General features: G+C 39.2%; 1 protein-coding gene across 1 annotated transcript; it reads right to left on the reverse strand.

Annotated features, from left to right (window-relative positions):
* Positions 1-846: 846 nt before the first annotated feature.
* On the reverse strand, positions 847-13,764 carry LOC121519001 (histone deacetylase complex subunit SAP30L). Its single transcript, XM_041801740.1, has 5 exons — positions 13,692-13,764; positions 13,016-13,252; positions 9,139-9,261; positions 8,609-8,707; positions 847-4,030 (listed from the first exon to the last, which is right to left on the reverse strand). The coding sequence occupies exons 2-5, from the start codon at positions 13,199-13,201 to the stop codon at positions 3,902-3,904; spliced, it is 537 nt and encodes a 178-aa protein (XP_041657674.1). The 5' UTR covers positions 13,202-13,252; positions 13,692-13,764; the 3' UTR covers positions 847-3,901.
* Positions 13,765-15,309: the final 1,545 nt, after the last annotated feature.

Genomic DNA, 15,309 nt, shown 5'->3' on the forward strand with positions numbered 1-15,309 from the left:
TCCTGTGTGGAGACAGGACAAAGTTACAAAAGGACAGTCTCCCACTGATATGGGCTTCATGGCAGAGTGGCTAGATGAAAGCCCACTTAGAGTTAAAAAAAGCCCCTGGAGGACCCTCAGACTGTGCGAAACATGATTATCTGGTCTGATGAAAACAAGATTAAAGTTTTTGCCTCACTTCTAAATGTTATGTCCGGAGGTAACCAGACACCGTCAGCCATTTGCCCAATACCATCCTAACAGTGATGCATGGTGGTGGCAGCATCATGCTGTGGGGGTGTTTTCAGCAGCAGGGACTTGGAGACTTGGAGACTGGTCCAGGTTAAGGGAAAGTTTAAAGAGATAACCTGAAAAATAAAAGCTATTTTACAGTGCTCCGGACCTCAGACTGAGCCAGAGGTTCATCTTCCAAAATGAAAATGACCCTAATCACAGAGGCAAGAAAACACAGGAGTGGCTTAGGGACAACTCTGTTAATGTCCTAGAGAGGCCAGCCAGATCCCTGACTTAAACCCTGTCCAACATGTGGAACTTTTACACATTTTGTTATTGCTGTAATAAAATTTGTCTTTATTAATCAGGACCTTATGAATCGATATCACTATTTTGGTTGTCAGGATATTTACCATTTACATTATTGCGTAAATTTAGTGGTGTCAGCGGATGTTCTTGTCAAAATGTTTGTTTACTGAATGAACACGGCAGCACAACCTGGTGTTGAAAATGGAAAGTAAAAACAGTCAAGCACAGGCTTTGTCTTCTCATGGAACTCATATTTAGTTTCATTTATAAGCCATAAAAACAAGCAGGGAATGAGGGTGGAAAAACACACATGACTGCAGCTTCTTCCTGTACAATACATTTATTATAATTATCATTAGGAGCAATAAGCAGCCATCTTTAAATATGTTTTTTCTAATACAACAATAAGGTTAATGTGGCATGGCCTATCTGTTAATAAAGTGGGTTTTATCTACATGACGCTAACAAACCTACGAGCAAAAATGAAAATATACCAGACACAAAAACAAGGAAAAAAAACAAAAACATAGTGATGACCCTGTTAAAAAGGAGACAAAGTCCGTGTGGTGGACAAACTTCCACACTGTGATGGAGGAAGCTGAGTTCAAGAGTGTACCAGTCTGTTTATAGCACACACATTCATTAGATTTAATGATTCATTATACCTCTGGGGTCAATGGACATTTCTTATCAGGATTTAGAAGTCAAAACGATGCTAGAACGAGGCCAGTCGAAGCTCTAGTTCATTGCCAATTTAAGAGATGTTCAGGTTTTAGACTCTTTGAGCTGCACTCATTATATACATTTTGCAATAACTGACATACAACCACCTCGTGAGTTCATTCGTTTTCTTTAGTACAAAGCAAATATGTCAATGAAAATAATAAGGTGTATTAGGGCCACTCTAAAGTAAAATTAAAAAGGGAACCATTAATGTACAAAAAAACAAAATCAGAATATCTGAATATTTTGAAATCGTAAATTTATGAGAAACCAAACTCAGATTTTTTTAGTTTAAAAAGTCATACAATTTACATGATTTGAAAAAAAAGTTGTTCAAAAGTTCAAAATGTCTAAAAACTTAGATGTTCATTAAGATGTTAATTCATGAATAAATAAACCCAGAACACCGGGAAGTTTAGTCATTTTGTTGATGATGTTCGTGTGTGGTTTTCTGAATAGCTCCAGCTGACAGCGATGTCTTTTCATTGTCTGGTGGTTTAAATAATGGGATTATTATGGGCTAAATTCATAAGGATTTCCTTTTTGATCAATCAAAAAGACAATTTCATAAGGCTTTTAACTGGAATAATGCAAATAGCTTCATCTGGTATGCTTTTCTTCTAAGCAACGGGCTATTTTTGACTTTAAAATCTCAAAAATTAAAAGCTTCAGTTCTGGTAAATTTTACACTTTTTAACTTGAATATTTCTATTTTTGTCAGACTTGAACATTTAGATGTTTTTCCCATTAGGTTAAAGCCTTCAAAAAAAAATCACACATTTATGGCCTTTTCAATTTCTAAATTTACTTTTTTTCTTGTAAATTCACAAATTTTTAAACCTGAATATTTTGAATTGATTCTTGTTAATTTATGACCTTCAAACTTGAAATTTTCCTTTTTCCCTGCCAACTTAGCAAAAATTAAAACTTGAAAATTTAACATTTTTCTCTGTAAATAACCAGCTTTATAAGAAAAGATATTAGGTTTTTCATAAACTTGGGATCTTTCCTGTAGATTCACAACTTTTTACACTTGAATGTTGTTTAATTAAAGAACATTTAATATTGAAAATGAGCTTTTTTCATAAATATGCAGTGATTTAAACTTGAACATTTTGAGTTTTTTTCATAAACTCACAAATGGAAAATTTTGAGTTATTTTTAAAACAAATTTACAGCTTTTAAACTGCAAAAATGTTATGGTTTCTTGTAGTGAATCTATAACTTTTAAAGGCAAAACTTGTAATTTTTTCTTATAAATTTATGGCTCAATATATTAAAAAAATGTTTGGATTCTCAGAATTTTACAACTTTAAAAAAATCCTCAATTTTTTTTTCTCTAATAAATCAACAGATCATCTTTTATTTTATCCATTAGAGTGGCACTAATTCACCATCATAATTAAAGGAGTCAAAAAGTTGATTAACACAATTTTGCAGCTTGGAAGAAATAATTTAGATCATCCCAAACCAGTTTGGATTTTTACCACTGAGCATAAAAATGTAGGAATATCTTCAAGAGCTCATTAGAAAACCTGCAATACAATTGTTTTTTTGTTTTTTTTTTGCGGCTAATATAGATTAAAGGCATTTAGGACTTTTTCAATGGATTAACTTCTTAAATTAAGACTGAACAGCAGATTAATGAGTAAACTCAGCTCCTCTGAATGTATCCTGGTATGGCACATTCAAATTAATAGTCAAGACATGGATGCTGCTTTTAAATATAACCATGACACTAATAACCCCCAGTCACACACATATGCAAATGACCCCCCCCCCCCCCCCCCCAAAAAATGATGGAGAAATCAAAGAGACACAAATTTTTACAACTTAAGGCTGAACTAAAGAAAAGTGAGCTACAAAGAAAATAAGCTACTGGAGAAATAAATCCACGTGTGTATTCATACAGACAGAAAACAGCTAATGAGAAGGAAAACGGCGGGTCATGGCCAAATGCTACATCATTCTCCACCATCACTCTTTGAAAGCCAGCTGGAAAACGGCGACTCAAAGAAAACATATTTTAAATAGCATTAAGAATGAAGCTTTTGTTTGAATCCTGACTCTGACGTGCTAAACTTCAGCAAAGGTATCGGCCCCTTCCTAACAATTCATTCACTTGCTATAAAAGTAACAAAAGCAGTCGATATCATTCAGTTTCAGTTTCTATTTGGCACAAGCATCCCTCGCGCTGAAAGTGTTAACAATCAAATCGGCAAAAGAAAAATCCCCAGATGTCCTAAACGTGTGTTTTTACTCTTAAGGCAGCCATATTGTTCATTTCATTCAACAAAGGTTGGACACTTTTCTTTTGTACATATCGACAGTAACATTACAGCATGGCGACGTCAAACTCTGCGGAGTGAGTCCTGGTCCTTCACAGTCCTAAAGGAACCTGGTTTTTAGTGGAGAGAGTATGAAGCGTGTTGGAGTCAACTCTTTCCTCCCTGGATGCTCCTCCATGAAGGTTACACGTCCTCAGAGGACAACATGAGTCTGTGTCGGGGTTGTTAGAGAGGAGGAGCGGTGACAGGGTGCAGGAGGAGCTGATTTTGGTTGCTGTTGCTGTTTGGTGGAGTCCATGTTTGGTGGATCGCCGTAGTTTGTCTGTGTTTGTGTTGGAGCTACTGCTGCGGTGGTTCCTGAGGGTGGTTCAGTCCAGAGGTTTGCCACCGTCGCCCTTCTGGTCCAAGCGGCTCTTGCTGCTCTTCACCATGTAAATAAAGTAGGTCAGCGTCTCCTTCTCGTTCACCGGAATATTCCTGAAGTGACGACTCACCGTCTACAGAGGAGGAAGAAAGGGAAAAAAGGAGTTAGGAGGAGAACCAGAGTCCCTAACCTAAGCTTATCTAACAGGGCATTAATTTCATGATCCGTCTGTGGTCCAGGACCCTGCATCTTACCTGACAGAACTGACAGCAGCCTCACACCACCTGTTGTTCTCTTCTGTCTGCTGTTGTAATAGTAAAATCTATGTCCTGCATGTGCCCCACATGCATCTGAAGCATTGAGATTCATACACAATGCCTAACTGATGCTGCACTAAGCATAACAGAATGATACACTACATGGACAAAAGTATTTGGCCACAGCTGTTAATTACTGAACTCAGGTGTTTCAATCAGATCTGTTACCACAAGTGTAAAAAAAAAAATCAAGCAACTAGCCATGTATAAAGATGGTTGGTGAAATTTCTTCCTTGCTGGACATGCCAGTCAACTGTATGTGATATTATTAGAAAGTGGAAGCATTCAGGAACAACAGCAACTCAGCCACAGAGCAGAAGACCATGTAAAATCACAAAGAGGTAAACAACTGCAAAGGTGCAGTTGCCAACACTGCTGATACCACAGAGTTCTGAATTTCCACTGGTGTTGAATCCGGCTTCCTCCTACCACCAAAGACATGCTCAATAGGTTAACTGGTGACTCTTAACTGACTGCAGGTGTGAATGTGAGGGTGTCTGGTTGTCTGTCTCTATAGGTCAGTCTTGCGACTGACTGGTGGCCAGTCCAAGGTGTACCCCGCCTCTTGCCCAATGACAGCTGGGATAGGCTCCAGCAACCCACAACGAGATGATTATGGATGGATAAAACTGTCCAGCAGGAGCTTAATGGAATGGGTTTCCATGGCCAAGTAGCTGCACGCAAGCCTCACATCACCAAGTCCAATGCCAAGCATCAAATGGAGTGGTTAAAAGCACACCCACATTAGACTGTGGAGCAGTGGAAATGTACTCTGTGGAGTAGCGAATCACACTTCTGTATCTGACAGTCAGATGAGCAAGTCTGGGTTTACAGGATGCCCATGGAACTGTAAAGTTTGGTGGAGGAGCAATAATGGTATGGGGCTGTTTATCTGGGTTTGGGCTAAGCTCCTTATCTCCAGTGACAGCCAATCGTAATGCTTCAGCATACCAAGACATTTTATGCTTCCAACTGTGTGGCAACAGTGAGGGGGAAGCCCTTTTCCATTCCAACATATCTGAACCTCAGTGCACAAAGCAAGGACTATAGACATGGTTTGATAAGTTACAGAATTATTTTTCTGTGATCTTAAACTCAGACAGGAGTTCCGCATGCTGTTATAGGCTTGATTTAGAGGAAGGAGGGGGTTCTACCACCTAAATGCTCATTCAAATGTGTTAACTTTTAATTTTGTAAAACCTTGATATAATACTGTTAGACTAAAAGACAAAAAGGATATGTTTAAGTCTACATTGCCCAGCCCTAACTCCTTTGTACTAGCTTGCCAGAATTAACGCAACCCATATAAACATCAGCTACTGGCATCAGCTCTTACCATATGATGTGTAGATGTACAAGTGTTTGTTAACAGGGCTCACGTTGGCTAATACTGATGTTACAAGGCCCTGCAGCTCCTGTACCATTTGTCTTCCTGCATTAGACCTTAATACTCCCACATTTACACATCCCAAAGAAATGCCATTCAAAATAACATTCAAATATACCCTTTTACTGCTTATTTAAAGTTTTAGTGGATATTTCTCTTGAATTTTGACCAGATTTTAAAAGCAGCTGAAAGGAACTGTAAGGAAAACTGAGAAAGGTTCTAGAAGACGACATTAATTCAGAGGTAAGTGAAGCCAAACTAATGTTTGTTTGGATCTACAAAGTGACCTTGTAGAGAAGAGAACAAATGTCTTCAGTACAGCTTCACTGCTCCACTCTACAGCCACCGTTTCCCCTGAACATACTGGGACAGCTGTTACTGGTTGTGGGCTGTTGACTGTTTCTTTATTGATGATGTGGGACTCTCATTAATACGAGGCCCTGAACCTGACTAATAGCCTGGGGAAACATTCAACTTAGAGCCCGGTTTCATTCATTCCTGATGTCACAGCACAGTCACATCCGACCTCACCCCAACCCCCCGACTGAGACCCCTACACACAGGAGGGATTTGTAAGGACATGGGTCGAGCCAGCTGCATGAAGTCCACCTGTCGATAGAGTCAATTAGTCTAACAATCTCTCCTCGACCAATTACTGAGGACTAGGACCCGCGACACCGTGTATATCACAGTAAATGAGGATTATGGAGCCGAGGGAAAAGAAGAAAGAGGCGAGAACGGCTAATGAGGGCAGCTTAGAGCAACGCAATATACACAACCAAACTTTTAATTCAAAGATGATAGCTGAGAAGAGGATAAATAATTCTGCAAAATTGTTTGACTACGTTTCTTTATCTCTAAATTTATCAGTAAAATATGACTCAAGTCTTTAGTGGTTCAACAAAAACTGCTGGTTTTCATTCCACTACAAGTGGTCTTGTTAGGGTTTGATTCCAGGGAAAACAAAGCTTGGGGCCAACCGGTTACACACAAGTGTAAAGATGTCTAAATCAGTGTTGCTCAACCCTGCTCAACCAAAGAGCCAAATTGTTGAAAAATACACTTGCAAGAGCCACAATCTAAGTGGTAAAAAGTGGCAATTAAAATAAGTTAAAAGGTGGCAAAAATGGTCAGAAAGCAGCAAACACTGAGAGAAAAGTGGCAAAAATGGGTGGGAAGTGACCTAAACATGAGTTAAAGGTGGCAGAAATGGTCCAAAGGTAGGAAAAGTGTGGCAAAAATGAGTGAAAAGTGACTAAAATGGGCAAAACTCAGAAAATAGAGACTGGAAAATGGGTATACAGTGGCATCTTATTGCAAAAGGCAGCTTAAATTGGCGAGAAATGGCAAAAAGGGGCAAAAAATTGCAAAAAAGCAGGATAAAAGTGTGAAAAATTGGTAAAAAGTGACTCAAAGAAGTGGCAAAATGGGCTTAAAGTGGCTAACACTGTGAGAAAATTGGCACAAAAGGGCAGAAAGTGAGAAGTGAGAAGTGGCAAAAATGAGTTGCAGGTGGCAAAAATGGTCAAAAGTGGCAAAAATGAGTGAAAAGTGACTAAAATGGGCACAAATCAGCAAGGTGGGACAGTGGGCAAAAAGAGGCATTTAATTGCAAAAAAGCAGGATAAAAGTGTCAAAAATTGGCTAAAAGTGGCAAAAAGAAGTGGCAAAAATGGGCCAAAAGCAGTAAAATTGGAATAAAAGTAGCAAAAAATTGGCATGGAAAACTGACTACTCTTCCACTCTCTTGTAGTCACAAGGATGTGTTAATGTACAGAAACATGGTACCGTTTGATTTTGCGTGAATCAGTACTCAGGAGTACCAACGCAATTTGGTTGGTACTCAATTTAGTACCCATCCCTAGGTCAGTCAGATTGAAGGGTGTGAATATTTTTCATCACATATTTTTAATTAATTGGCATTGTTTTGTAGAAATCTGCTTTCATTTCAACATTAAAGAGGGATTTTAATGTTTTTTTCTGTCAATAAGGCCACTTTATATGATGATTAATTTATAAAATCAATGAAAGGGCAGAAAAATCAAAGGGGGTTAACACTTTTTATAGGCGCTGGATCTATTATTCGTTTAAACAGGACAAACATGTTTGCACCAGTAAGTACTGATTTTAATATGCATTACTGTCATTCAATGCAGCTGTACACGAGTGGCAGTTTCAAACTTTAGGATGGATGATATTCACGTAACCGGACTTTACAAACCATTACCCTCAGAGAGACCTTAGAGCAGTGGTCCTCAACCAGGGAGCCCGATTGTTGAAAAATACCTTTGTACGAGCTGTAATCTAAGTGGTGAAAAGTGGCAACTAAAGTAAGTTAAAGGTGGTGATAAAAATAAGCTAAAGGGGGCAAAATGGTCATAAGGCAGCAACAAAGGGTGCAAAGGGGCAATACTGGCATAAAATGCCACATACTGGGTTAAAAGTGACAAAAAAGGGCAGAAAGTGGCAAAATTTGGGTGAGAAGCGACAAAAAATGAGTTACACGTGGCAAAAATGGTCAAAAGTGGTAGAAACATGACAAAAAATGGCATTAATGGCAAAATGAAGCTTAAATGGGTGAAAAGTGGCAAAAATAGGGAAAAAAATTGCAAATAGTAAAAAAGCAGGATAAAAGGGGCAAAAAATGACAAATAGAAATGACAATGTGGGCTTACAGCAGTAAAAAATAGATTAAAAGTGGCAAAAAAAATGCAAATAGGGGCAATGGAAATGTACAGGTAAATGGGTGCAATGGATAATTTCTGAAGTCAAAGTTTCCCTTTAATTAAGGTTTTCTGGAGGAATAATATTTCAAATTAAGACATAAAAGAGCCACAAATCATCACAAAAGGGCCACATGTGACTCAAGAGCCACACGTTGAGTATCACTGCCTTAAAGGATCATGAACACCACCAGACACAAACGTAGACCATGGTTCCCGCTAGTCAAAATTCAGCACTGACATGATAGGCCACACTCACACAAGTTGTTCATTTGTGCATTTACCTCTGCGAGCTGGGCCTTGTTAAGTCCCGGCCTGGTCTGCAGCTTGTAATGTCGCTTGTAGCGTCTCAACGTGTTCACCTGCAGCTGGAAAAGGTCGACCTGAAGGAACAGAGACAGCAGTGTAGTCAGTAAAGTGAACAGAGGAATGCTTACTTGTCATCCATTTTGGATTCATTGTAATGATTTACTTTCAGACTCCCAGAGCTTTTAGAGGAGATGAAACTTTAATGATCCCCATTGAGAAAATGGGCCGCTGAAGAAATAAACAACGCGATACATACCCACAGGCACAGCTGTGAACAGGGTAAATATAAACGTCTCAGAAAGTAACATAAAAATAAACTGCTTTTGTGTGAGTAGTTGTGATAGTGGTTATGCAAATACTTTGTGATAAATACCCCAGAAGTTAAAGCTGTAATGTTTCTTGTGCCATCTTATCACTTCTCATTCCTCTGCACAATCTTCTTAAACTGCACCTCTATGATGACCTCTGTGGTGAACAGCATGAGCATCCTTTCAGGCCACATTACCTCAGGCACCTCCACATCATGATCCGGGGACTCTCCTCCATCATCGCTGGTCTTCCTCTTCCTCTTGTTGCGGACACTCTGGATGAAGTTCTTATGGAAGTCACAGATGTAAAGATGTCGCACCTGTAAAGATAGCGTTTATTATTAAAAGAGAATTTTAACATGAACAAAACATCTGTGTAGTTTAGCAGCCAGAAAGCATCGGTTACTCTGTTCACATGCACAGTAAATTCAAGCTTTAGTTATACATCGATTAGGATATTAAACTGGACCACCGTCCTTCACCTTGTATACAAGCACTGAGGGAAAATCTCTTTAAAGATGTCTGACTCTGTTAAACTAGGTGGTAGTATGCCCCCTCTTAGCTGGGTAGTACAAGACCTAGCTCTAGTTGACCTTGCTCACAAGTTAGCCAGCAGCTAACAGCTGTCTTACATGCTCAGTGCTTTATTTTTGGTAGAAATACAATGCACACTATACCCTGAGTTCATGGTGATACATGAAGACGGACGAAAACTAGACATCTGATACACTCAGCATTTTTGCTGTTTGCTGACAATTATTTGACTTTTTCTGACTGAATGTTTTACACGTTGAAAATAAACTAATACATCTATAATGGTGTTGAAAACCATCTTTTCCATGATGCATCGTGATGCAATGTGGACAATTCTACATTAAGACAGAGGAAGCTCACAATCAATACAGACTTTACACTGCTCATTTATTTTCCCATTTTGACTAGATCTACCTTAAATAGTCAAACCTGCCCCTTCCAGACAAGGCTGCTTTCAATTCCTTTCAACGTGAGTCTATTTTAAATTGTGCAGCTTCTGTTGTCTTTATGGAAGCACCAGTTACACGTGACGCTACTAAACCAACCAATTCTAGGACACTGAAGTGCTAAGAAGTCTGCAGATTCTCATTGTAACACATGTGATTTAGTACCAATGCCATATTTTACTTGTAGAAAAACTAGAGAAGAAACTCTTCCTCTAAACCTGTTTTCTTTGCTTAAGAAAACCCAAACTTTGACAAATTAATCTCAAATGTCTAACAAACCCAGCAGTGTTAGATGTTGTTGTCAAACAAGCAGCTGCTGCCAAGATATGCAACCAGAGAAACTGTGACTTTAAACAGGAGGTATCTATTTAAAGACTGTGCACATGACATTGATGTGGTGCAGCATCAACTAAAACAGAGTTAAGACTCAATGTGAAGTCCTCTCTGCAGGGTAATGTTAATAAATGAACAACTGAGGCTTTCTTCAGTGCACACGTGCCATCTTCATCTCTAAATGCAACACTCATTCTGTCTTCCTTACAACCCATTTGCCTTTCTTTTTCTCAGCTACAGTGACAACATGTGACCTGCCAGGAGTCCTGACATTCCTGGAAAAAGTTGTTACCAAAAACAGCCACTGAAAAACAGCTGAGCTGTACGGTTTGATTAAGAAGCCAAACAATCAATTCTAAGAATCTCAAAGCAGATTAAAGGCTCTGGAGAAAAGGTACATTTACAGCAGCAAAAGCAAACTCATTAGACATTCCTTCTCTCACAGATGGCACTGCTATGTGGGAGGACTTAAATGCAAGCAAACTAATGCACACCGTCTACCTGCAAAAAATATTGACAATTACTCTCATTTTTTTTTTTTTAGCACAACTTAGATATTGCTCTCTATTTTTCACAGCAGTTTCAGGTTTAATATGACTACAGATCTGTGGTTTTAAAACAGTTAATACTGAAAGTATCAACATGTCTGACAACCTTACTGCTGTGTGCATGAGGGCCATGGGGATAAGGAGGCCCTTATAGACCCCTGCAGATTCTCTAACTCCATTCTATTCTTCTATTTAGTGAGCTGTGTTTGCATCCAGTTACCTTTAGTACCAGCAGGTACAGGCCACACAGCAGGGTATACTCAGCAGGGGTATCCCTCTACCCCCTACCCCAAGCTTTCAGTGTCTTTGTGGCGAGTGACTTCATTAATATGCAATGTACCCTGACAAAGGAAGCAGCTCCAACAGGTTGTCAAAATAGCTGAAACTTTTTGATTTCACTTGTTTCTAAACTCTAATATCTTAATGCTCCTAACTCTGATTTTGTGATCAATACATATAAAGATAGATCTGCCCACAGTCCAGATCTTTCACCAAAAGGAAACATTTGGAGCATCATTAAATGAAAATCTGTCAGAGAAGACTAAAGACTGTTGAACAGCTAGAATCCTGCTTCAGACAAGAGTGGGACAACATTCCTCTCCCAAAACTCCAACAACTGGTCTCTTCAATTCCCCAGACGTTTACACACTTTGGTTAAAAGGGATGATACACAATGGTACTTTTCTGAGATTGTTGCTGCCATCAAACTAAAATGAGCTAATATTTTTCATGAAATGGTAAAAAATCTCAGTTTCAACATCTGATATGTTGGTTATGTTCTATTATTCAGATCAGCAAATCAGTGCATACCAGTTTAATTTCCATTTTACACAGTTTCCCGACTCTTTGGGGATTAGGTTGTATTTATGGAGCACATTTCCATCTTGCTCTTTGCTGTAGCAAACATGGTAAATTTCCCTAATAGGTGATAAATAATTTTAGATAACAAGGAAAGATGTAGAGAGAGTTGAATCTTAGTAACCCAGGTAGTTTGTAATGATGCCTTCAATTCAGGCATGACGATACAGTCGGCTTCACTGGCAACAGCCATTTCAAAGGGGATAGTTGAGGTGTGTTAACGGAACAAGTAGAAATGAGAAGGCTGAGTTATGTGTGTTCGTCAATAGGCGGAATAGAGAAAAAAAAGAGATTCAAGTTTAGGAAAGGTTAAGTTCTATTTAAGTTGGAATAATGAGTTGAATATTATGACCGGCTGAAACTAGCACACTAAAATGCTGATTCTATACAAGTTTTATTTATTAAGAATCATTATCTAATTAGCAATAATTTCTTTTTTCTCTTATTAGCAACAATTAATTGTATTGATGCATTTTATTAAGCTACTTTGTTTACCGCTATTTTATTTAGTTATGTTTTATGTTTGTTTAGTATTAAGTATTTCATTTATTCATGTTGGTTTTATTTATTAGCATGTATTTATTTTTAGTGTTGTTGTTTTGGTGCTGGTTTTATCAATTCACTAAGCGAAAATCGATTTTTGAACCACATGAAGTTGGCTTTATATTATTGGTTTGGTACGTTTGGTCTTAATTTACCTTAGAATTCTGGGAAGTAACATGCCACACATTTTATTTTAACATCCGTGTGATTTCAATATTTTGACATTCCAACTAGAAAAATTAAACTTTACGAGAAGTACATGAACGCAGCATTCATTTGAGAAGCACCCTGTTGTCCTGCACGTCTTCACGGTGGCTTACAAAGCTAAAAGCTGGAAATTTAAACCAGTGAAGAATATCTTTGGCTACAGACAGTACAACAAAGATACGATACAAGAAACCCTGCAAAAACAATGGGGCTCTGCCGTTGTACAGGCTCATGTTAGCACAGCTAAGTGGCTAACCGCCACAACTGACAGGTGCTACGGTTTAAAGAGTGACCGCGTTAATTGACGACTGTCAACGCTTGTGTCTGTGGTTGTCGTGGGTAAAAACGTTGAAAGCGGAAAGTGCATTTAATGCACGGTTTTGTAATTATGATGCTACAACTGCATAAAGGGTGTTCTAAAGAAAACTTCAGTCCTCAATGGCTGCGGTGACTACGACAACCACTGACGCAGACGTTGAAAGTCGCCAGTTAACACGGTCACTCTTTAAACCGTAACACCGCTTCAACGTCTGAACTTTCTCCAGCTGCTAACTTTCCGCTATCTTCTCACACTGACCTATGATGAAGATTATAATTTCACTTACACTCTTGTCGATGTCCAGCTTGAGTTTCTTCTGCGATATGCTTTTCTGGATCCTTTTACTGAAGGAGGCGTTTCCAGCTGAGCGACCGCATCGCTCCCCGTCCTCGATCAGACAGCAGCTCTGTCCATAAAACGGAGGAGCAGGCGGTCCGTCGTGGCTGTCTTCCTCTGTGCTGAACCCATTCATCCTGTTGAGATTGTGCTTCTCCTTGTGTGACGACTCGAAATAAAACAATCACTAAAAAGTCGAAGCTGGATTAGCTACAAGTCTCTTGTTCACGCTTTGCCTTGTAATGAAAGACAAGCCAGTGGTGTTTACAGCTAGCTGGCTAGGCTAAGTTAACTTGCTAGCTCATGGGCTAACACTCCGAGTTGTTTTAACTTCAATAATCCAACTTACTTCAAGACACAGAGGGCCGAATACATTTTCAGTGGGTTTTAAACCAATATGCATTTAAAAAGCTGATGCTAATCTAGGCTATTTCCACTGCTAACAGCGACGTCGCTAACGAACAAATTCCTATGGAGAGACCTCCGCTGTTTGCAACATAAACAGACCTTAACGCGTTGGTTGTCCCCGCATACGATTTAAACTACAACGATCCCTTGTCAACACGCAACAACCGGCTTCAGCTGATCACAAACTTTGTAGAAATCACGTATTTCACAGACTGTACCTCGACAATCGCGGCACTCTTTCAGAAGACCTCGTACAATGGACATGCTCCGTCTCTCTGGCGGAAGTTGCCGTCCCAGGCTGTGATTGGCCAATGTGGCCTAGAGGTGGGCTTAGCGTGTCTTTACGGTCTTTCCATTGGCGGTGAGACGAATCAATTTTCCTGTGACACTTCCTGTATCAATGTCATGTTTTCTACGATGAATAGGGAAGAAGGTGGCCTCGTCGTCAGTTGAGAGGGCTTTAACAGACACAATGGATCCGCACCAACAGTAGACACGAGATTCTACATAGACCTTTTTTTAGAAAATGCTTCAAAATGAGTCATAACTGCTTGATTACAATGTAAACAAACCGAAAAACCTATGGATGAACGGGAAACCGACATGCAACTAGTCGTAAAGCGACAAAAGAACTCCACACCGTGAGCCAGACTCTTAAAACAACACGCACAGGTGTGGATTGAACAATTAAAAGCAATGCATAACACATCTAAAGTGAATACTTGGGTCTCTTCCAGCCAGGTGCAAACAAAGAGGGGTCTCCGTGAGTGAGCACCTATCTGTTGACATCACCAAAGTGTGACTCACTTTTTCAACCACATGGAGGAGACAGAGGTTAATAGATGGATGTAAACCATGAAGATGACCTTAAAATTCCTTCAAATACCCTACTCTACACAGCACAGTCCCTGGAATAAACTATTTTCACTGCTTACTTAGTCATGTAGGCCGTTATTGTAATGTAAAGTGACCTTCAATCCATTATGGCTAATAAAATACCATTTTCATCTTAATGTCACTGAAATACAGTATGAGCTATGCTTTTCAGTAAAGTCTTTATATCTCCAGTTCATTTGGCCGCTTTCTGTGAAATACCCAAAGCCTCCAACTCAAAACAGGACAACCAGAAGATTTAAGTCTATTTTTGTGTTTCTTCAGCCCCAACACAGTTTTACTCGGGGGATTTGCCATCTCTCTGTTCTCCTTTCTCCCATCAGACATTATAAAGCTTTTTAATACAACCCCAATTTCAATAAAGTTAGAGTGCTGTGTAAAATGTAAAAAAAAACAAACAAACACAGAATGCAATGACTTGTAAATCTCATACATCTAAATGATAACTAAAGACCATAAACAACATATCAGATATTGAAACTGAGATGTTTCACTAATTCCTGAAAAATAGCTCACTTTGAATTTGATGGCAGCAACGCATCTCAAAAAACTTGGGACAGGGCCATGTTTACCATTGTGTAGCGTCCCCTCTTTTAAAAGCAGCCTGTAAACATCTGGGAAATGTAGACCAGTTCCTGGAGTTTTTGGAGAGGAATATTGTCCCATTCTTAACTGATGTATTCTAGCAGTTTCACAGTCATTGGTCTTTGCTGGACTTTTCCTTTAATGACCCTCCAAATGTTTTCTATTGGTAAAAGGTCTGGACTGCAGGCAGACCAGTTCCACACCCAGACTATTCTGTGAAGCCATTGCTGTTATGATGGATATTAGCATTGTCCTGCTGAAATAGTCAAGGCCTTCTCAGAAAGAGACGTTGTCTTAATCGGATCATATGCTGCTCTTAAACCTCTCTCTTCTTTTCAGCATTGACAGTGCATTTCC

Source organism: Cheilinus undulatus, linkage group 12 (genome assembly GCF_018320785.1).
Source record: "Cheilinus undulatus linkage group 12, ASM1832078v1, whole genome shotgun sequence".
Taxonomy (NCBI): domain Eukaryota; kingdom Metazoa; phylum Chordata; class Actinopteri; order Labriformes; family Labridae; genus Cheilinus; species Cheilinus undulatus.